The following is a 22,270-nucleotide window of genomic DNA, read 5'->3' as shown; positions in this document are numbered from 1 at the left end:
CTAAATTATGTCAGTACTTCAAAATAGGGTACCTGGGTGGCTCAGTTGGTTAAGCAACTGCGTTTGGCTCAGGTCATGATCCTGGAGTTCCGGGATCGAGTCCACAGCTCCACAGGGAGTCTGCTTCTCCCTCTGATCTTCCCCCTCTCTTGCTCTCTCTCACTGTCTCTATCTCAAATAAATAAATAAAATCTTTAAAGATTTTTTAAAATTCATTTATTTGACAGACAGAGATCACAAGTAGGCAGAGAGGCAGGCAGAGGGAGAGAAAGAGGAGAAGCAGGCTCCCCACCGAGCAGAGAGCCCGATGTGGGCCACCATCCCAGGATCCTGAGATCATGACTTGAGCCAAAGGCAGAGGCTTAACCCACTGAGCCACCCAGGCGCCCATAAATAAAATCTTAAAAAAAACACCTCAAAATAAAATGGACTTATCAAAAAAAAAAGGGGGGGGTTCTATATTGACCTTTTATCTAAAAATCTCGATAAATTTGCTTATCAATCCTGAAAATGGATCGGTAGATGCTTTTCCAAAAGCATATTGTGATTCCCCACACAGTCCCATTGTCTGCATATGATAACTTGATTTCTTCCTTTCTAATCCTATGACTTCTGTTTCTTTTCCTTGCTTTATTGCATGGAGTAGGATTCCCAGTACTGTGTTCAGTAGATAGTGGGGATTTTTATCTTTATGTAGACGAAGGTTTTCTTTAATTCACCATTTATGCATAATGTTTACTGTGTGGTTTTTGTATATGCTGTTTAGCAGATGAAGAAAGCTCCCTTTTACTTCTGGTTGCTAAGAATTTTAGCATGAATGGGTGTTGAATTTTATCAAGCACGTTTTCTGCCTCTACTTAGATGTTCATACGATTTTTCTTGTTTATTCTATTAAAGTACTGAATTACAATGAATTTTTAAAGTATTAAACCAACTGTGAATTCCTGAAACAAATATGTTTGCGACACTGTTCATGATCCTTTTTATATATTGTTGGATCAAGTTTGCCGATATTAAGTTTAGGAATTTTGCATCTGTTTCCATGAAAGAGACTGGCCTGTGAGTTTTCCTTTCTAGTAATGTCGTGATCAGATTGTAGAATCAAGGTTAATTCAGCCTCCTAAAGTAAAGGGAGAAGTAACTTTTCTTTTCTACCTCATTAGCATAACCAAGGCATTCCTATCGCTCAGGAAATTCCCACAGAGTTTTTGAATCTCTGTGTCAGGAGTCTGGGACAAACACCAGATGTGTTCTTTATTATAACACCACATAGACACACACACATATAGACACACACACACACACACACACACACACACACACACACACACAGTGGAGGGGGGATTGAAAAATTGGCTGATATTAATATATTTGTGGAGGCTGATAAATCCCAACTTTCTTGAGGCAGGCTGGAAACTTAGGCAGGGTTTCTATTTTCAATCATTTTTTAAAAAAATATATTAAATTATTTATTTTTAAAATATTTTATTTATTTATTTGACAGAGAGAGAGAGAGACAGTGAGAGAGGGAACACAAGCAGAGGGAGTGGGAGAGGGAGAAGCAGGCTTCCAGATGAGCAGGGAGCCAGATGTGGGGCTTGATCCCAGGACCCTGGGATCATGACCTGAGCAGAAGTCAGACGCTTGATGACTGAACCACCTAGGTAACCCTAAGCATCCAACTCTTGATCTCAGCTTAGGTCTTGATATTGATCTTTATCTTGATCTTAGGTCATGAGGTCAAGCTCTCCATTGGGCCCAGTATGGAGCCAACTAAAAGAAAAAATACAACTGATTTTTGTGTGTTGATACTGCATTCTGTAACTTTGCTAAATTCATTTATTAGTTCTAATTGGGTTTGTGTGTGTGTGTGTGTGCGCGTGTGTGTATTCTTTACGATTTTCTGTAAATAAGATTATGTCGTCTGTGAATAGAGATAGAGATTGTTTAACTTTTCCTTTCCAAAGGAAAGGATGGCTTTTACTTTTCTTACCTAATTGCTCTGGTTGGAGTTTCTAGCACAATGTTAAAGAAAAGTAGTGAAATTGAGCATCCTTGTCTGTTCACTACCCTAAAAGAAAAGCTCTCAGGCTTTCACTATTGAGAAACTATCGATGAAAAACTATTGGTTTTTCATTAATACCCCTTACTAAATTGAGGAAATTCCCTTCTATCCCTAGTTTAAGTGTTTTTATTTTTTTAATTAAATCATGAATAGGGGTTGGATTTTGGCAATCCTTTTTCTCCATCAGTTGAGATAATTGTCCAGTTTTTTTCCCCTTTGTTGTTATTGATGTGGTGTATCATATTGATTGACTTTCTTATGTTGAACCACCATTCTTGGGAGAATTTTTGCTTTTAACACTTTTATTCAACATTGTTTAGCTAAAACATTTGGCAATACTATGAATATTATGTAGGCTTTTATAATACACTCTCTGAGAATGATGTCATGATTCAAAAGGGAGAAATAAAAATTGTTTTATTTGAAATGGTAACAAATGTAATTCTGCCTTTAAAGTGACTTGGAACATGCTTGCAAAAAATTCAGGAGTTTACATTACTGATCGGAAATTCTGACCTAAAGGATAAAATAAAAATTCTATCATTTGGCAAAATCTGGCTTCCACTTCTATTTTCAGCTTTTGTCTTAGCAAATGTGCACCTGACACTCATGACTTTATAATCTTCTTGAGGATGTTGCTTTTGACTTGCCTGGAATGCTCTTTTTTCACCTAAAAACTTTCTGCTGATTCTTCAGACTCCAGTACAAATGGCCACTTCTTGAGTAACTTTTCCCATCTCTCCCAGGCAGTGAATCCCTGTCCTTTTATTCTCTAACACTTATATTTCTGTTATATATTTATTTATTAATATATCGATAAATTTTTATTTATTAATATATTTAGATGTTTCTGTTCTATATTTATTTACATAGGATTTATGTGTTCTATATTTACCACACTGTATTATAACTTAGCTGTTTAGACATCTGTTTTCCCCATTAATGTGAATTCCCAGAATACAGGGGTCATATTTATCTTTGTAGTCCTAGCACCCAAGCTAATGCCTAGAACTTAGTAAGCACTCATTAAATGATCTATGAATACATGAATGGGGTGCCAGTTGTGCTGTGGTTATGGACACCAACTGGATCAATATTTGTGTCTGTAAGAGGAAATGTGCTCTTGATTCTCTAACCCAGAACATTTTCTGATTTTATTTTTTTCTCTTTGTGCCTCTCTAGACTTCAAAGCATCATAAATTGAAAGATATCCAGAAACTCACAGGTCAGAAAGATCCTATCCTTTATTCTTCAGCTCAAGGCTAATGACAAACCAACTGTGGGTCTGCTTTAAGACTCCAGACTTTAATAACAGGTTGAGGGAGGGAATTTGAAAAAGATTATGTAAATGAAAGAAATGTGCTTACTCTTTCTAGCATCTCCAAAGATGCTAGATTCTTTTCAGCAGCTTCCAGAGAGCTGTAAACGGATTGATAATTCTTCCTATGCTTCCTTTCCCCCATGCTTTCTTGCCTAATTTTCCTTTTGTGTAGAACTCAAAGTATCAGGAAAGAAATTCGGTGAGATTAATGTTTGGTGCAGGAAGTTCCGATAACTTTTTCCCTAGGCACTGGATAGACTCCTTTGGTGGGAAAAAATATGTGTTATGAACTTTGGCTCTCTTACTCCAACTCCCTACTCGCATGATTGTTCCTGCTCTTTCCAACAGCTTCATCTACTCCATGGCGAAGGCAGCATAGTAGAGTTCAAAATATAAAAACTTGAGCCCTGGGTTAAGTCTGAGCTCTACCACTAATTAACTTAATGATCCTAGGCATGATTTCACCTTTGTTTTCTTATCTGTAAAACAAGGGGGTGGAACAAGGTAGAGGTGGTATCAACAATTAGGGTGCTAAAAGCTTCTTTATCTCTGCTCCCAGCTTCCCAGTGGGAAGAAAATCTTAGGATGAGCTGCTCGGAAGCTAATGGGACACAGTGAGTAGAGTTGACCTTCACTATCTATTCCTCCTCTCTTCAGCTTACTCTACTGATAAACTCTGTAGGAGTTAAGAGAAAGGTACCTAGTACTGTTTTACTTCCTTCAGAATGATAGCTGTTCCTTTTCTAAGTTAAGTCACTATTCTTACTGGTTTCCTTACTAGTACTTTAATATCACTTCAGTGACATTGACCTACTCTTGTATCCAGATTTTCAGGTCTCCCTATGGGATGGGCCCAGGAGTACGTACTCTGGTCAATGGAGAGAAGTCTTCAACAGATCTTCCAACATCTGGAATGTGCAAGGTCAGGGAAGGTCGTTTCTGGGAGGAGGTTGGGTGGTGGAAGTTTTTGTTTTTGTCTTAAGTAAACTCTACTTGAATTGAATTGAATTCTCGAGATCAAGAGTTGCATGCTCTACCAACCGAGCTAGCCAGATGCCCCAAAGGTGGTAAAACTTTTAAGAGGGAGGGAGGAAGAGACCGAAGAAGGGAGGTAGTAAAGAGGGAAAGAGGGAGGGAAAAAGAGAGGGAGAAGAGAGATTGTTCGTTGGTTGCTTATTTACTTAGTTTGGGCAGTGGGGACAAATTCTGGGTCCAAAGGTTTAGTCCATGAATCATTTCTGATTGGAATGGAGGCCCATACCTTCCTCTCCTCCTCGTAGAGGAATTCTTTACATAAGTAATTGAGATTGGGGAAGACAACCTCTTTTGTTGTTATTGTTCTCCCTCAGGACAAAATATTTCACATTTGAAAGAGCCATTACCTTTCCCTTTTCCTACTTTTTCCTGCCCCAAAGCAAATGGAAACTTTTCTTTATTTCCTAGATCAACTCTTAGAGAATTCTGTTTGCCTGAATCACAGGATATGATTTCTTCCTCCACCTCCTCTGTGCTTGTGGCTCACGAGCCTGTTCTACCCCATTGTGGCTGTAAGAAGGCAAAACATTCTCCTAAGGACAGCAGCTCCTCTGGATCATGATGCAACAACTCCAGCCTGTCCCACCTTCCCGTCTTTTCTAAAGGAACAACCCGGCAACTCCAGAGTCATAGTTTACCTATTTTACCCAAAAACCAGTCTTCCATGTTCAGGAACCAAGGCACAGCCCTGCCTCCTTTTCAGCTCTCAGAGTTTGGGAAATCAAAACTTTTACAGAATTTGGCAGCTCTTTCACCCTTAAGATCCCAAAACTCTTTTATCAACTCTGTGTTTGAATCCCCAGATCTCTGCCAACAAGAAAAAACAAAGAGTGGGGGAGAGAGCAAGAGTCATTTGACATTGGATCATGGACCAGATTTTATTTTCACCAAGGGAAGACCACGATTCTTGGGGTGGGCTCCAATCCTGCTCTCTCCTTTGGCTAGGTGGGAGTTAGAGGGACATATGGCTTGGAAGGTTTATACTTTGAGGGAACAAACAGTGCCTCTGCCGGTGAGGGAGTCATGGGCAATGCTGAATTATTTAACTGAGGCACAAGGAGGAGTTCCCGAACCACAGAAACCTCAAATCTAGGTATCTATGCCCATTCATCAAAGCACTGAACAAAGTCTCTACAATAAATTCCCAAACTGTCCATCATTTCAGCTCCATGTGATACTGGAGTGGAATCTGGATTAAATTGAACAGAAACAGAAATTTCACAGTCACTTATCCCAGGTAAGCAGTCACAACTTGGGGATGGCCCGCAAATCCTTGAATCCAGACCCTTAGTTACATCATTGGGCACTCCGCTTCCCAAAAGTTTAGGAGCTGACGTAATTCCAGAGAAAACCACTGGACTGCAGAAGGAGCCAAAACACGTTCTAGAACTTAATATAGAACAGAAGGTCATAGGTCTTCTGGAAAAAAGGATTCAGCAGCATAAGTCCCACATGACTCACGTTGAATTGATCCCAAAGCTACCATGTCAAGTTACAGAGAGCATAAAGGTAACTCCTTTAGCATTACTTCAAGTCATGGCTTCAATGGGGATGATCCCAGAATCACATTCAGAAGTGATAAAATCTTTGGGTTTGTTCCCACAGTCACCAAAGTTGGGAAACCAATGGAAACAACAACAACAACAACAACAAAAAAAGTGAGTGTAAGCACTATAAACCATCATATCAAGTCACTAAACCAGTGGAGGTAACATCAAGTGTTCAGCATCAAGTTATGGAATCCAAGAAGACCTCCAGACCCCTGAATCAAGTCACAGATAATGTGACGGTAACTCCTGCAGCACTGCTTCAAGTCATGGATTCTATGGGGATGGTTAATGAGGCAAAGCCATCAAATGGTGGAAACTATGGGGTCGGCTTCTGACCCCATAATCAGAAATGTGACTGAGTCAAAACAGTCACATCATCAAATAATGGAACATTTAGGGACAGTACCAAGATCACTGGGTCAAAGAACAGCATCTAAGGAAATGAGCCAAAAGCCACTGCATCAAGCCACAGAATCTGCAGTAATGACCACCACATCTCTACTTCCAGGTGCAGAATTATTAGGGGGTGAAGCCAATGCCACAACTTAAGACTGGATCTATGATGTTACCCCCAGGATTGCACAATGTAACATCTGTAGACATGATTCCAGGTTCAGTCCCACAGACGGTGAAATATGGACAGCTGATCCCAACTGTGAGCCCTAGAGAACTGGCCACAGAACTTCAACTGCAGATTGCAATATCTAATGAGTTGGCTTCTATTTCACAGCTGGAAAGTGGGATTTCTGTGCAGTTAGCCCCACGGTCTCAGCTTCAAGGTGTGAAATCTGTTCATTTTACCCTAGGAACATAACAACAAAGTGGAAAAGCTGCTGAGTTAGCCCAGGCACCACAGTTGCAAAATAGGAAATCGCTATATTTGACCCACAATTCACAGTTGCAAGGTCTGGAATATGTTCATTTGGCCCTACCACTGAAGTTTTCAGATACAAAAGCTGTGGAGCTGATCCTAAGATGACAACAGGAAGAGAAGAAATCCATGAAGTTTGCCCCAAAGCCATGGTTACAAGATGAACGATCTAAGGAGACAGCCCCAATACTATTGCTTAAAGATGTGAAATTTCCTCAAATGGTAGAATGTAGAAATGTGATTCCTGAAACACAGGTGGAAAGTATGAAATATGAGGAGCCAATCTCAGGGGCACACATTCAAGCAGTAAAATCTGCAGAGCTGAACCTCAAGCCAAATCATCAAGCCACAGAACCTGAAGGATTAACCCGATGGCATCAAGCTTTGGAATCTTCAGGAATGATCCCCGAGCCAGGATATCAAGGAGCAGAAGTAGAGTTGACTTCCGACCCTTGTCACCACAGGAAAGAATCTCTGGAGTTGACACAATCATCTTTAAGAAGTACTCCAGGGCCACTGAACCAGACTTCAGAATCTATGCAGGCGAACTCAGTGCCATTCCAAAGGGCTCTTGAGACAATGCTCCAAGGCATAAAAGCCTTGGACACTTGAATGCCTCAACACATAATACAAGAATATCCAGAGTTAGTACCAGGATCAGAGATGCAAGGAATGAATCCAGAAGTGTTGAACCCAGAGTCCCAAAGTATAAACTTTGTTCATCTGAATCTAGGACCGTATTCAGAACTTACGAACTATAAGAAATTGACCCCAGAACCTCAATTTCAAGGTGTGAAATCTGTGCCGCTGACCCCAGAACCGCAGCCCCAAAGTACAAAACCTGAGGAGTTAACTCTAGGTCCGTTAATGCATGGCAATAAAGTTGTGGATTTACTGTACCACTGGAAGTATCTAAGAGGTCGATTCTCTCCGTCATGGCCTCAAGTTAAGGACTCGGGGGAATCCTATACAAGTCCAGTGCAGGAAGTTACAGGATCTGAAGAGATGACACCAGAGCCCAAGCATCACACTCCAGAAACTATGGGGTTGACCCCCAAAGCAAGGCCAACAGAGAAGGAATTCCTTGGCATGACCCCAAAGCCAATAAGTAAAACCACTGGATATATAGAGAGCGCTCCAAGGCCCTATCCTCAAGCACTAGAATTTGCAGAGATGATCTCCGAGAAAAGACTGCAAAGGGAAGAATCAGAAGCACTGACTGCAGAGTCATTACATCATGTCCCAGAATCTTCAGAGATGACACCAAGGCTAAGATATCCAGCTCCTGAATCTGTGGGCTCAAACTCTAAGCAGTGCCTTCATAGGGAGAAATCTTTAGATTTGTCCCCAAGGCAAACAGGTCAAGCTACAGGACATGCAGAATCTGTAGAGCTCACATCTGGGACATGGCAGCAAGGGGATGGACCAATGGGGCTGACACAGTCACAGAATCAAAGTATGAAATATTCATAGATAGTTCCAGGACTACAGGGTCAAATTACAGAGCTTATGAGGATTAGTCCAAAGCCACTAGATCAAGTCACAGGATCTACAAAGACACAGCTTCAAGCTGCTCAACCAATAGGAATAACCTCAATAGGCCCCCCAAAAGTTATTGAATATGTGAAAATGACACCTGGGCCACCACTTCAGGTTGTAAAGTCTGTAGCATTAACACCAGGGGGTACCTCTCAAATGGTAGACTATGTTGAACTGACTCCAAAATTACAAGATGTGAGACCTTCTGAGTTTACCTCAGGGCTATGGTTGCAAAGTGTAAAATCAAAGGAATTAACCACAGAGCCAACACACCAGATTTTGGATAGAATGTAGTTGACAGGCTTTCAAATTGTAAAGACTGTGTTAATGCCAGGGCCACCACTTCAAATTGTAAAATCTGAGGAATTAGCACCACTACCCATTCCTCAGATTGTAGAACCAATAGGAGTCTCCTTAGGATCAGCTACTGAAGTAATGGATTGTTTGGATTTCTTCCCAAGGCCACATCTTCAAGAAATGGTAGAACCTGTAGAACTAACTATGAGGCCAAATACCGAAGAGAAATCTTCAGAATCACTCTCACAGCCAGCATTTTCTTTGGAGGAATCGACAGTGTTTACTCATGAACAAGGGCTTCAGGCTGTGAAAGGAATGGGGGTAAAAATAGGGCCTCCTCAAATCATGGAATGTGAGGATTTGAATCTAGTACAGGTATATCAGAATAGGGAATCTGAGGATTTTATGTCAAGAGAGGAGTTACAAATAGGGAATTCTTTCTCTAGACTTCTACAGAACTCTTCAAACTCACTCATCTCAAGCTCTGTCGAAGCATCTGAATTAGGAAGCCTTTGTGATCTGGAGATGCCAGAAGTGTCAAGGGCCTTGGATATAAAAAACTTTGGGACAGATATTTTGCAGTCTGAAGAATACTTTATAGACCCTACTGTGATACGAACGTCAACCCTTCCCTTGTCCCTTCACAATCAACCCTCTGATAAGATAGCTAACAGTGTAGAAATCCCACATTTTGAGATCCCAGGAGTGGGTGTCGTATCTAAGAGGACTGTTAAGAAGCAGGTGGAGAAGCTAGAGAATTCACTCCAGCGCCTATCCCAACATCCACTGCAAAGCTGGAGATCACCATCTAGGACCTTCCAGTCAGGATCAGGAACTCAGAGGCCTTAACTGGTCTGTCCTGAGCAGACAACAGAATGTCTGGGAGAATCACTCCTGGAGACAGCAACTACCCAGAAAATATCTCTCCAAGATGCTAGTGATAGGGAATGTCTTGGCTACCACTATGGAAAGGAACCTTTGTTCTCAAACATCTTTAATGGAAAGAGCCACTGCAGATATCTATCTATTCAGAATTTATTTGGGGTTCCTGCGGAACTGATGGAACTTTCCAAGAGTCTGCTAGAGAAGAGTCGAAGTATTATTTCTCAGACTTCAGTGTCCAAAAACTACATTCAGAGAGACACTTCCTATCATGGTCATGAACAAAGAATAGCCTTAAGGATGTGGACACGTAGCTCCATGTCCTCCATAATACAGCAACACTCTGGGGCTAGTGTGAAAATAAAGAAAAGTTCGAAGCTTAGTGATATATCCCAGGAAGTCATTCAGCACATGCCTGTTTCATGTACAGAGGGTCAGCCTCCTGTCCCAGTAAATTTAGAGTCTTCCTTCAATATAGTTTTCACTAGGAAAGATTCTGTTCCAATGGAAGAGAGTGAGAACTCACAGAGTTCACAGACAAGGATTTTTGAGTCCCAACACTGTCTCAAGCCAAGTTATCTTCCCCAGGCCAAGACTGACTTGTCAGAACAGTTCCAGTTGCTACAAGATCTGCAGCTAAAAATGGCAGCAAAACTGTTAAGGAGTCAAATACCCCCCAATGTACTTCTACCTCTAACTTCAGGTCTGGTTTTAAAATACACACTGCCTACAGTGTGGCCTATGTGTAGATTTTAATTGCTGTCATAAATTACAGGGCACTTTGGAGCCTTACCTTCTTACAGCTCTACCTTGTAAGCACTCCCGAAAACCACGGAGAGATTAAGGTGAGTTTTGGCTTTAGGTTGCAAACTAGGAAAAGATCCCAAGTCCCAAAGTACCACAGAAGAGACAGAACCATCACACTAAGGAGTTCTATATCACCATCACCAAGAAAAGCTAAAGTCTATACTCGAGCTTCCAAGAGTCCTACTTCTACAATGCATTTCCAGTCCGTATCTTCCCAGTCTCCTGCTCCTGTACAAGTCCACAACAGGCAAAGACAGTATAGGAGCCCTGCCCTAGCAGGAAAGATGACAATTGGAGGGCTAGGGCACTATGAGTTTACTCAAGTTCACTCTCTACCAGAGAGTGACTCTGAAAGCAGTAAGGATGAAAAATGGGCTAAAAGGAGAATCAAAAAGACCCGTAATTCAAAATACCCAAAGAAAAGAATCACTACAGGAGGCAGAACACAAAACACAAAGTTCTAAAAACGGTAGAACCACAATATGGAGTTCTTCTCAGGATTACGAGAACAGTTAAGAAGGAAGAGGAATAGAGCATCTCAGACAACTACTGCCTCTTCGAAAAGACAACCTAAGAAATCCTCCCAACCCAAATTCATTCAACGGTTTTTTCAAGGCCTAAAGCAAGCATTCCAGAGAGCACGAAGAATAATGGCTTTTGCTGGACAGAAGCCTAAGGACAGGTCAAGACCAGACCATTTGTGTTCAAGCAAAAACCACCAACCAAAACAAAAAGCCAGAGATGATTCCTCATCAAGAGATATCAAAAGAGATAGGATGTCAGTTGGTAAGCTAAAGCCAACAGACATAACCACTAAGCAGGAGAAGATGTTATGGGAAGAAATACAGCAATTCAGATCAGCTCATCAACCAAAAAGAGGTAGCTCTTTCCAACGTAGACATACCCAACGACCCAAGCCCATAGTTTCCCAAAGAAGTGCTATTTTCAAAACCACTTCAGTCGGACAGGCTGTGGTCATTGTTCAAAACGACAAGAGCAGCAAAGATAAGAGAAACTCCTACAGATGTGAAATCTCTAGCCAGGAGTCCAAGAGCTCCAAAATAGGAACCAGAGTTCAGGCCAGAGGGAGAAATCTACATGGTTCACTTAAGAGAACCTCACACAGTCACCTTACAGAGAAACTCACACCCAAGAAGCGAAACCGCCATAGCTTTGTAAGGGAGAGAACCCCAAGTAATTCCTCTGAAAGCCATTGCAGTCCCTCCGAGAGGTGCCATCGAAGTCATCCTCGGAGGAGACATCACAGTTCCTCTGAAAGGAGCCATCAGAGTCCCTGTGAGAGGAGATGTCTCTTTCAGAAAACTCATCACAGTCCCTTAGAGGTGAGAGGACACAGCCCTTCTGAGAGAAGACAGCATAGGACCTCTGAGAGGAGTGGTCGCAGTTCCTCAGAGAGAACTCACTGTAGTCCCTCTTAAAGAAGTGGACGCAGTCTGTGTGAGGGGAACAGACACAGTCATTCTGAGCAGAGCCAACAGAGCCACTTTGAAAGGGGCCAGTACAGTTGGTGTGGGAAAACCCATCTCAGTCCCTCTGTGAGAACCCATCACAGTCCCGCTAAGGAGAGACTCCAACACAGCTGCCCTAGGGAGAGGCTCAGACATGGTCTGTCTGAAGATTGCAAGGGCTCCTCAAACACGTCTCCTGGGGACCACACACAAAATACTCCAAAACAGGCCAAGTTTAGAGGCCTGAAGCTAACAGATGAGAAGAGATTCGTCCCCATTATTCACTGACTGGCTCAAGCCTTCACCAACCTGCCTCTTTTCTGGCTTCTTTCCTGCTCAGCCACTGCCTCGGATACCTGCACCCTCAGCAATCCAAGAGCCTCTGTGCCTCTCTACCTGGGGGGAGGAAGGGCGGGAATGGGTCTGTCATTTCTCTAAGATAAATAAAGGGGCGATAATTGATCTCCACCTAGAAAGCCCACTCGTCGTGCTGGAGGGGGGAACGGAGGGTGAAGGGATATTGGGTGTCGCGCAAACGGATGGAACGCGAGGAAGGGGCCCTGAAGCCACCTTTGGGGCTCTAAACCCCACCTACAGCTTCCCGGGGCGGGGTCTCAGAGGAGGGAGTCCTGTCACGTGACTCACTCCAGCCCCAGCCCCCTCGGAAGCTGCCAGGCAGAAGTAGAAGTTCAGACCTGGGATCAGAGGCTCTGACTCCACATCCCCCTCAAACTCCTAATACCATATTTCTCTGAATCAAAGATGCATCATTTACTTATTTTTTTGTTATTTTTTTGTTTTAGACAGCATGAGTGGGGAGGGGCAGAGGGAGAAGAAGAGCGAATCTAAGGCAGATTCCGCACCCAGTGCAGAGCCCACTGCAGAACTTGATCTCACAACCCTGAGATCATGTGCTGAGCCAAAAATGAAGTGTCAGATGCTTTACCCACCAAGTCACCCAGGTACCCCAGATACATCATTTAAAACTTCACATGCAGGGGCGCCTGAATGGCTCAGCGGGTTAACCCTCTGCCTTCGGCTTGGGTCATGATCTCAGGGTCCTGGGATCGAGTCCCGCATCGGGCTCTCTGCTCAGCAGGGAGCCTGCTTCCCCCTCTCTCTCTGCCTGCCTCCGCCTACTTGTGATCTATCTCTCTGTGTCAAATAAATAAATAAATAAAATCTTAAAAAAAACAAAAAACAGAAAACTTCACATGCAACCCAATTTCTAAGATAATAAAATGTGATTATATATATGTTTAGGAATTGATGAAACCTACTGACTTGGCTTAGCCGGCTAGATTCTTCTCTTTAGGAGCTTCTATGTAGAGGAGGAGACTCTGCTTTCTTCCTGGCTTCCTTCTGGCCCCAGCTCCGGCCTCTGGATTTGCCCTTCCAGCTCTGGTCCCAGGTCTGCCCCCTCCCTCACAAAGCCTCCCTCCCTCTCAGTCGAGACCTCACCCGCCTCTGAACTCCACTTCAAATCACAGCCTTTATCTTCACCGAGGTACTCAATTAGCTGAGCCACAGTGGTGTCCAGCTTCCCCCAATTTCAGGCTGTTAGGCGTTCTGCCTCAGATCCCCTTTTATAGTTTTCATAGTTCTGGCTCTAGCATCTAGCAAGCACTCAGCAGGTACCTGCCGCCTGAGCGAAAATGAGAGGCCCAGGAGGAAAAAGCAATGTCTGAGGAGGTGTGCTGGCTGTGAGGGCGGTCCGGGAAGTGGGCGGCCAGGAAGGGTGGAGCCCGCCTCACCTTCATCCAGCACTTTTCCACCAGGCTGCTGCTGCCTGAGCCCCGCACCTTGAGGTAGCAGTCGACGGCACGGCTATACTCTCCAGCCTGCTCCCACTGGCGAGCTTGGTCCACGAGCCCCTCCATGCCCCTGAGATGAGAGTACACGTGACCAGGACAGGCTGGGCAGCGTGGCCTATCCCGTGCACACCTTGTGACCCAACCTCCAGACCTGCCGACACTTGCCGCCTCCTGGCGTCATACCTGGCCCCTTTCTTGGTAGCCTCCCGCTCACACTCTTCCTGCAGAACCTCCAGCTGGCCCGGCACATAGTCCTTGCAGATCCGCAGGGCGTCGCTCCATAATCCAGCGTCCTGCTCGGATTTCCAGGTATCAGGAAGGCAGAGGCCGGCGTGACACCTTCCCACTGCCACACAGGTGCTCTATACTATGGGCCACGGATCCCTAGGTCCTTGCACCTCTCTTCTCCTCCTTGTCTCCTTCCCTCTCTCCAGTGCTAACTCTCTGGATCTTTCCCAGTAGTATTGGTTAGTGTAGTGCTCTGTGGGTTCTTACACTCTCTCCCCCTCCCCCTCATGGTCCTGAATCCGGTGCCCTACCTTATAATAATTGAGGGCCAGGCCCGGTCTCTGGGCCCGAAGCAGCAGCCCTTCTGCTTTCTGAAAGTCCTTCTCCTCCAAGGCCCCCCGGGCCTGCCCCACAAGCACCTCGGCGACAGTGTCAGGATCGTGGGCCTCGGCCACACGCTGAGCTGCCTCCCAGTCCTGGTTATGGACGAACCTGCTCCCAGAAGAGGACACAGGGGAGGCTCAGCACAGGACTGAGGCCTCAATAGTGGGAGACAGACAGCCATATCAGAGGGGGTAGAAGATTTATTGGTACTAGGTTCAGGTGAAGGTGGCCATGCCAGGTCCTGGGGCTGCGATTTGAAGGACGGGTGTAAGGAATTGATGGGTAACTCACATGAGGACTGCTTCCTTGGGCTTACCAGCCCTGATGAATTCAGCTTCGGCCTCTTCAGATTTAACCTGCAGGGACAGAAGGGCAGCCGCACACGATCAGAAGCAGATTGCCATCACGGCAGCCGGGAGACAGGAGGAGGTCCAGGTTAAAAGCAAGGGAGGAGGAGCACATCCATACCTCATCCTCCAGGTACATAGCATATCGGAGATGCATCTCAGGGGTTTTGTGCTTGAGGGCCAGCCGGGAGAGTTCAAAAGCAAATTCAAATGAGCTGAAATGGAAGGTGTAGGTAAGGTTTGCCTACTCAGTACTTTCATTTTATAAGAGGCGGAGCAGGGCAAGAGAAAACAAATAGGGTAGCGACGGGGCCAGGGGAGGGAAAGGACAGACTGAGAAGACAATCCATGTGAAGTGACACAGACACACACAGACACGTAAAGGAGGACGGGGGTCAGGGGACACTTGGAAAAGCCTGTGCTTCCTGTGACCAGTGGGCATAAAGGAATGGGATGGGCGCGAGGCAGGGGACCGCAGTGAGCCTCACAGCACTACTCTGCCTCGGGAGCGAGGGCTCCGGGTTCTCCACCACTTCCTCCTGAGCCACATTTATACTAGCAGAAAAACTCTCTCTCTAAAACATTAAGACTACTGTCAGCCATCTGACTCGATGCAGGATTATTACTGGTCTTTGTAACATTTGCTTAAGAAAAGCTCTTTTTGCATTTAACAGAAGCCCACTTCTGTTACTCAGAAGTCAATTACTGGCTTAGTGCACCTTCGCTTTAAAAGCTCTTCTCTCTGGGGCACCTGCCTGGCTCAGTCTGTAGAATGAGGGACCCTTGATCTTGGGTTGAGTTCAAGCCCCACAATGGCTATAGTAATTACTTAAAAAGGTCTTTTTGAAAAAAGAAGGAAAAAAGCTGATCACTTTCCATCTTCTTGGAAGAGCTAAACACTGTTCTGAGCCCCCGGGGAACAGGGGCAGAGCTACTGATTCATTCCTTGCCTCTCCATCACGTTCTTCCAAGGATTTCTTCACTCCTGCCCCCATTTTCAGAAACACTTCTCAGCTATACAGCCGTTTTCCTTGTCTATGTAGAGGCTCTGTCTCGAAAGGGGCCAGTGGAGAGAAGCCGTGGGGCCTCACCAGTTGTCGGCAGCGTGGTCCACGGCAGCTGCCAGGAGTCCGAGCTTAGTGAGCAGTCTCACTGCGGACGCTCCTCCCAGGCTCTTTGCCCACAGATAGGCCACGTGCTTGTGGGCATCAGCTCCTCCGTGAGCCTGGGCCACCTGTGAAGCAAAGCCATTTGGCAATCCTCCCACGCAGGGCCACAGGGCTGCTCCCTTCCCCCGCTGACCGGACTGCAGCTTTGACAAGGGTCAGGTCTTTCTACTAGAACAGGGAGAGGGCTCAGTTTTGGGGTCTGTTAGCCTTAGCCTGCTCAGGGTCCAAGGATGGACTTCGGGTAGTCCACAGACCCCTCCTACTGCATGTGAAATTTTGCCTGTCGGTATGGACATTTTTCAAAGAGACCCACGACCAGTTCAGAATGTGTCACTTGAGAGTGGGGAAGAGGCACGGGCGTGTCCCCAGAGTGACCTGGACTCCTTACCCGGTAGGCCTCCTCCCAAAGCCCATTGGACCGGTCCATGTTCACTGTTGCCTTCCACTCCTGAGCCTCGAGGTAGTGATACTCGGCCTCCTGCAGTCGGCCTTCAGCCTCCAGCTCCTGGGGAAAGGAGGGTCAGGATGGGGCGAGGGGGACGTGGGGCCTGTTCGGGGAAGAGATGGCCGAGACCGGAGAAGGGCTCACCTTGCCCAGGTGTAGGTGTGTGTCACTGAGGAGATCTGGGTGGTGCTTCCCTACTGGGCAGATCATATCATCATCCAGCTTGTGCTTTTTGAACATGGTGATGGCAAGATCAGGCTCTTCCACTGTCACGTAGAGCCTGGGGAGGGGAGAGACACCCGGGGCCTCCTCGACCCAGATTCCTGCATCACTGCCCTCTAGGCAGACGTGCGCATCCTCAGACGCATCCCTCTCCCCGCACCATCCCTCTCCCCACACGCTGCTTCTGGGGCCGTGGCTCACCTTTCAGCCTCCAGGTACTTGCCCTGCTTCTCCGTCTCCTGAGCCTGGCTGATGTACAGCACTGACACGTCTTCCGGCCTCATGCACTTCATCGCCAGCTGTGCAGACACACAGAGCCCCTGTCACCTCCAGCGCACTTCCGAGGCAGGCAGGGGGGCTGCGGGATGGCCAGGGAAGTGCGACTCGGGGGTGACCTGTGTTCCCAGCAACTCTGAACCTTCCCAACAACCACAGGGGTTTGTGTACGGATGCTTTCCTGGTCAGTCCAGGGAATTCCAAGACCATAAGGAGCAGAGTCAGGACTATATTCTGCTCAGGCAGAAAGGCCAGAGATGCCCTACGCTGGGGCACGTGTTCCCACTCCCGTGCTCCCGCCATAACCACTGGGTTCTGGGCGCCGGCAGCGAATGAAGTTGCCGCTGTGACTACAGCTTGGGGAGGGGCATTTGGGGCTCCCCAGCTCCCAAACCCTTCTGCTCGCTTCGGAATTACGGGTTTGGAACAAGGGCCTCTTCATCCTTGCCTTTCCCTGCGGCTAGGTATCCAAGCGCTCCAGACTTTTCTATCTTTTGCTTTTTCTCAGCTTTCAAGGAGGCCGGTGAAGAGGGGACATCAGAGCCCAAGGAAAGTGGGGACAGCCCAGAGAGGTGGAGCCCTCGGAGAACCGGGCCCTGCTCTCTACCTTGTGGGCTTGCTCCCAGCAGCCGGCCCGAGTGTACATGTCTACTGCATCTTCTGTTCAGTCTCCCTTAACGTAGAGCTCCTCCGCAATCTGTGCTCGAGACAGCAGATACAAAAGGCCGGGAGCAAGAGCGTTAGAGCAAGAGCATTAGAGCGGCCTGCAGGGGGAGAGCAAACCTCAGCTAGGGTGGCGTGGAGGAGACGGGTCCTTAGTCCACAACACAGAAGAAAAGAGGGCTATGGTGTCTCACACCCTCCACTGTTTTGAAAACAAAAACAAAAACAAAAAAAAAAAACAGCCAAAACCAGAATGGGGACAATACAACAGAGAGTTTAAAAGGACCGAAAAGGACCCCGTACTTCTGCAACACAGGGCAATTCCACATTGGAACAGCTCCACAGGAAGAGAGCTGGAGACTCGCTTTATAGGTCTGGGAGAGGGCTCTATGTTATGTTGGAATGAAATAAGGGAAGTAAACTGCTTTCTTCTCGCTCAGGGTGGCTGGTGCTGCTGGACCCAGAAAGAAGGATTTGGTGAGGGGCCCCACTTCCGGTTCCGGGTTCTCTTCTCATTCGGTACTGCGTTGCCTCCAGCTCCAGCAAGGGACTTTCCTCACCTCATACTCCTGCAGAGACGCATAGTGTTGGGCCCCGCGGGGATAGTATGTGGTGGTCCAACAGTGTTCCGGTCCGGTAGATCTAATACATAAATGGCCTTCTTCCAGGGCAGCTTCAATTGCCTTAATGGAGCACCTGGCAGAACTGGGAAAGGCATCCGTGCGTATGAGGCAAGAGGAAGACAGGTAGAGGTAGGGAGACATCTCAAGCCTACTCCAACCTACATGGTGCCATCTCTCTTGGAGCCTCAGTGCCCTTACTTGCCCCATCACCTTGGACCTCACACCCAGTCGCCTTTGCACCCCTCTACCTGGCTTCAATGTAGTGATGAATGGCTGCATCGAGCTGCTTCTGCTGCACCAAGTGATCCCCCCAGGCCTCTTCCAGTCTCATCACCTCCACTGGGAATGCCAACCGAGCCAGCTCCACCGCTGCCAGGGACAGAGAGGGCACTCAGCTCAGCCTTCCAGGGATGGGACTCCGGGAAATCGGGGTGTGGAAAATAGGTGACAAGTGGAGGGATGGGGAACTGAGCCGATCCACCAGAACAGGTGCACAAAATTGGTGCAGGGGGACTATTCGGGCAAGACTCTAACAGGGAAGGCTGGGTTGTCCGGGGCAGTACCTTTCATGAATGCGCTGCCTTTACAGTAGCACTCCAGGGCCCGCTCTGGGTTCCGAATCTTCTCAAAGAGATCACCCGCCTGTTGACACATACCACGTGACTACAACAACAACCCTACTACACTAAGAATCAAGTAGCAACCCCCAAAGGTGGAGACTCAGCCACCAGTTCTTGGGGGGCTATGCACTCCAGGACTCTCCTGGGTAGGAGGGAGCGCTGAGTCCTGGAGAGGAGGGACAGGAACGGGAAGCCAGCCATACCCTTTCATACAGCTCCCCCTTGATTAGGGCTGCAGTGATGTTTTCTATCAGCTCGGTGTTAGCTAGCAGTTCCTCCCGGGCCAGCACCAGTCGGGCAGCTTTGGCAGGGAGCCCGGCTTTGAGGTAGAGGCTGATGGCTGCTAGTCCATCCCCCTGGCTCTCCTGTAGCTCACCGGCTTGCTCCTCTTGCTGTGTGTCCATCAGCCACTGGTAGTAACTCCGGCGCAGCTTCTCCAGGGCTGGGTGGCCCTGGACATGCAAGAGAGGCAAGACAAGTCACCTCCCTCCTTCCTGTGCTGCTTCCCAAGCTTCTCCAATCCCACTGTAACAACGGAAAGCCTCCCGGTCACCAATGTGCCAACTCCCAGCCCAACCCTGTTCCAGCTCCTATAGCCTCCTTGGTAAGAAGAGGCTTCAGATATTGGTGGAACTGAGCTGCGAGCACCATGGAGAAGACAAAACTGCTAGTACCTTGGCCTGAGCCACAGCAATACACTCATCCCAACGGTGCAGCACATGCTACATATCTATAGCCTTCTCAACGGCACTCTAGGGGAACCCGGGCAGAGGAGAGAGGGACACCAAGAAGTGAGAGGAGCATCAGGGATCGGCAGGCTGTCCTCAGCCCGGGTATGATGCCAGCCCGGGGGGACTGAAAGCCTCACCCTTGACTCATGCACAAGCAGTGGCTGGATTTATCATGAAAGCAGAAGGAGGTTAAGCCCCAGGGCACCTCATTTGTATAGGCCCCTTCCAAGGCATTATTTCTTAAGGAGGGCTCCTCAAATTCTATCCGCTTCGGGCCCCACAAACCCTGGATTTGCCTGTGTGCACAAGCAGGGCCAGGGCAGGCTCTGGGGTAGGGGGGAGGTTGGCAGATGGGGAGGCAGCAGAGAGCTTATAAAGACATAACTGTAAGGACTAACGCAGAGCAGAGCCAGAAGGAAGGAGTGACATTTTAGCTGCATCAACCTTTCTAGAAGCTCTCCCCCGGAGCTCTCTCCTCCCCTCAGGCTGCCTCACTCCCCCTCCCGCCCAGCTCCCCTCTTGAATCTGGCCCCTCTGCTCCCATCACCTGCTCCAAGAAGATCATCTCAGCCAGCTTGTAGTTCTTCTCCAGCATGGCTAGGCGTGCTCGGACCTGGTAAAAGTCCGTTCCTTCTCCACCCTGTGGGAGAGGAAGAAGGCTCTGGTTATCCTGTCAGCACTGCAGGAGCCATTCTGACTATGTGAGCTTATTAGACAGGAAGGCCACAGAGACGACGAAGCTAAAGGACCAGAAAGCTGAAAACCTTCATGGGGCTTAAAGGATGAGGTCTGGCAAGCCATTCCAGCACGGTCTGACTCGAAGGTGGAGGCGCGCAAGCCATGGCTGGAAAGCCAGGGGTGGTGGGGCTGCGTGTGAAGAGAAATCTCAGCTTGAGAGACTGAATAATTCAGGAGGATAATACTTGCATATTCCTGAGACACTTGGTCTGCAATCTCCTTGGTCTCATGCAGGAATCGAACTTTTGCTACATGGCCCCAAGCAGAAAAGCACCTACAGGGCGGAAGCAATCATAGTAACAGCAGCATCACTGCAGGATCAGCGCGGACGCGCCGGCCCAGCAGCCGAACACTGAGCCTCGGTGAAGTGCCGCGCGCGGTTTCTGCCCCTAGAGACACAAGGGGATAGGGCGGATGAGGGCCTTGCTCTCAGGGAACTTACTTTCTGGGGGAAACAAGTAGTTAGTACGCAAACAAAGATATTCCAGAGAAAGAAGAGTGAAATGGAATAGCGTGACAGTACATATAAACTGTAACGGAGGGGGCTAGTTCAGCTGGAACTCAGAGAAGGCCTATCTGAGGAGATGACATTTGTGCCAAGACCTAAGTACAAGAAAAAGTCTGTCACGCAAGATGGGGAAAAATTATTCCAGGCAGAGGGAACAGCGCATGTAAGGTGCCATGGCAGGAATGAGTCTGAGATACTCAAAGGGCCCAAGGGGTGCCAGTGTGGCTGGAGACTAACGGGCACGTGGGTAGCTGGAAGATGAAGGGGGCAGAGGCCAAATATTGTAAGGAGTTAGGACATGCCATGGGCTGTGGATCTTATACTAAGTATAACAGTAAGCTACTGGAAGGTTTGAGCAAATAAAGGACACAATCTGATTTATGGTGTAACACATGATTTCAGCTATTGTGGGATGAATGGATGGTAGGTGTGTAAGAACAGGATCCGTGAGACTAAGAGGCTTTTGTGACACTGCAGGTAGAGGTGTGGTCTGTTCTGGGCTGGACAGTAAGAGCTTCAGGATGTGTTCTGAAGACGCTGGGTCAGGGCCCTAGGACAAGCTGGTCGTCTACCTGTGGGGCCATGGGAAAGGAAGCATCCAAGAGGACTCCTGGCAAAACAGCAGCAGCTGACATTTACTGAGCACTGAGAATTCTCCTACTTTCTTCACTGCCCCTGTGATTCTTCTTTACCACCCCAGGAGGTAAATGCTATCATTCCTCCCATTTACAGAGAGGAAATTAAGAAACCAAGGTTTGGAAAGGTTCACTTAACCCACGGCTATACAAGCTGTTAAATGGAGCCAGGTAACTCGAAAGAGTCTAAAACCTCAAGACTGTCCTACTAACTACACCCCTATGCTGCATTTGGAAATACACATCAACACCTGGACTGGAGGGCATGGGTGTTAAAACTCTGAAGGGGGACCTACATAGGGGAAGCAAAAGCAAAAAAAATCTTATAAAGTGGGATGGAAGAATGTTTGGAATAACTACCTGGAAGGTATTACTGGTTGTAAGGGCATGGGACTGGTGCCTCAGCACTGGGAGGAGCCTCTCACACACCCCGCCCCCCACACCGAAAATGGCCTCTGGCCATCCTTCCTAGCTGCCCACACCTCACTTCTGGTCTGCCTCACCTCTCCGCGATGCGGAGCTGCCTTGCCTCGAGTGCCAGTTTGCTCAAGGTGTTCCACATTGCCTCTGTTTCTGCGGTCATTTCCAGAGTCTCCAAGAAGGCTGTGGCCCTGAAGACAGAAGGAAGGAAAGCAACAGTGCAGGCGCAGCAGGGCGCAGAGGAGTACTGGCGATGGGCAGGGGTGGCGGGGCCAGTTGTCTGGCCCATCCCAGCTGCTCCAGCCTCAGAACCAGCCTCTCCCACCACCTCCCGGGGCTGTCAGCCCAGCCCCTCACCGAGTGTAGTTGCCGTCATCAATGGCCGTTCCAAACCCTATCAGGCCCTCATCCAGCGTGTAGGCAACAGTTGTCACACCTTCGGTCACCATCACCTCCGTCTTCCCCCCCTGCCCCCGCTCCGCTCCAGACCTACCACATCACCCTGTAAAATTTCAGTCCCCCCACCCCACCCGAATTCCAGGTTAGTGTCTCCACCGACTCCACTGCAGAACGGACCCGGCCTTACCCCACCCTAGCGCTTACACGCTGAG

The 22,270-nt window shown here is 47.6% G+C and overlaps 3 protein-coding genes across 3 annotated transcripts; 2 read left to right on the top strand and 1 right to left on the bottom strand.

Annotated features, from left to right (window-relative positions):
- The first annotated feature begins 7,437 nt into the window (after positions 1 to 7,437).
- LOC116596408 (uncharacterized protein C2orf16-like) lies at positions 7,438 to 8,315 on the top strand. The gene has a single exon (XM_032353708.1). It carries the CDS (start codon positions 7,455 to 7,457, stop codon positions 8,313 to 8,315), a length of 861 nt encoding a protein of 286 aa, XP_032209599.1. The 5' UTR covers positions 7,438 to 7,454.
- On the top strand, positions 8,017 to 10,824 carry LOC116596041 (uncharacterized protein C2orf16-like). The gene has a single exon (XM_032353027.1). The coding sequence runs from the start codon at positions 8,709 to 8,711 to the stop codon at positions 9,525 to 9,527; it is 819 nt and encodes a 272-aa protein (XP_032208918.1). The 5' UTR covers positions 8,017 to 8,708; the 3' UTR covers positions 9,528 to 10,824.
- A 28-nt stretch (positions 10,825 to 10,852) lies between these two features.
- On the bottom strand, positions 10,853 to 22,156 carry LOC116596048 (intraflagellar transport protein 172 homolog; the record flags this gene model as incomplete). Its single annotated transcript, XM_032353038.1, is given in 22 exon segments — positions 10,853 to 11,801; positions 13,591 to 13,720; positions 13,834 to 13,943; positions 14,190 to 14,370; positions 14,554 to 14,618; positions 14,731 to 14,824; positions 15,701 to 15,843; positions 16,167 to 16,283; positions 16,368 to 16,503; positions 16,647 to 16,744; positions 17,329 to 17,418; positions 17,945 to 18,004; positions 18,007 to 18,052; positions 18,054 to 18,080; positions 18,256 to 18,376; positions 18,571 to 18,649; positions 18,831 to 19,079; positions 19,302 to 19,379; positions 19,906 to 19,998; positions 20,286 to 20,370; positions 21,743 to 21,850; positions 22,017 to 22,156. Coding segments are annotated over 22 exon segments (2,541 nt in total), but the record flags the coding sequence as incomplete, so codon positions are not given.
- Between the last annotated feature and the right edge of the window lie 114 nt (positions 22,157 to 22,270).

This window comes from Mustela erminea, chromosome 7 (assembly GCF_009829155.1).
Source record: "Mustela erminea isolate mMusErm1 chromosome 7, mMusErm1.Pri, whole genome shotgun sequence".
In the NCBI taxonomy this organism is placed as follows: Eukaryota; Metazoa; Chordata; class Mammalia; order Carnivora; family Mustelidae; genus Mustela; species Mustela erminea.
This window is presented reverse-complemented; position numbering and strand designations above follow the sequence as displayed.

Excerpts from the sequence above, each read along its gene's own strand:
- LOC116596041 (XM_032353027.1), top strand. The coding sequence starts at position 8,709 with ATGCCAGGGCCACCACTTCAAATTGTAAAATCTGAGGAATTAGCACCA.
- LOC116596408 (XM_032353708.1), top strand. The coding sequence starts at position 7,455 with ATGCCTCAACACATAATACAAGAATATCCAGAGTTAGTACCAGGATCA.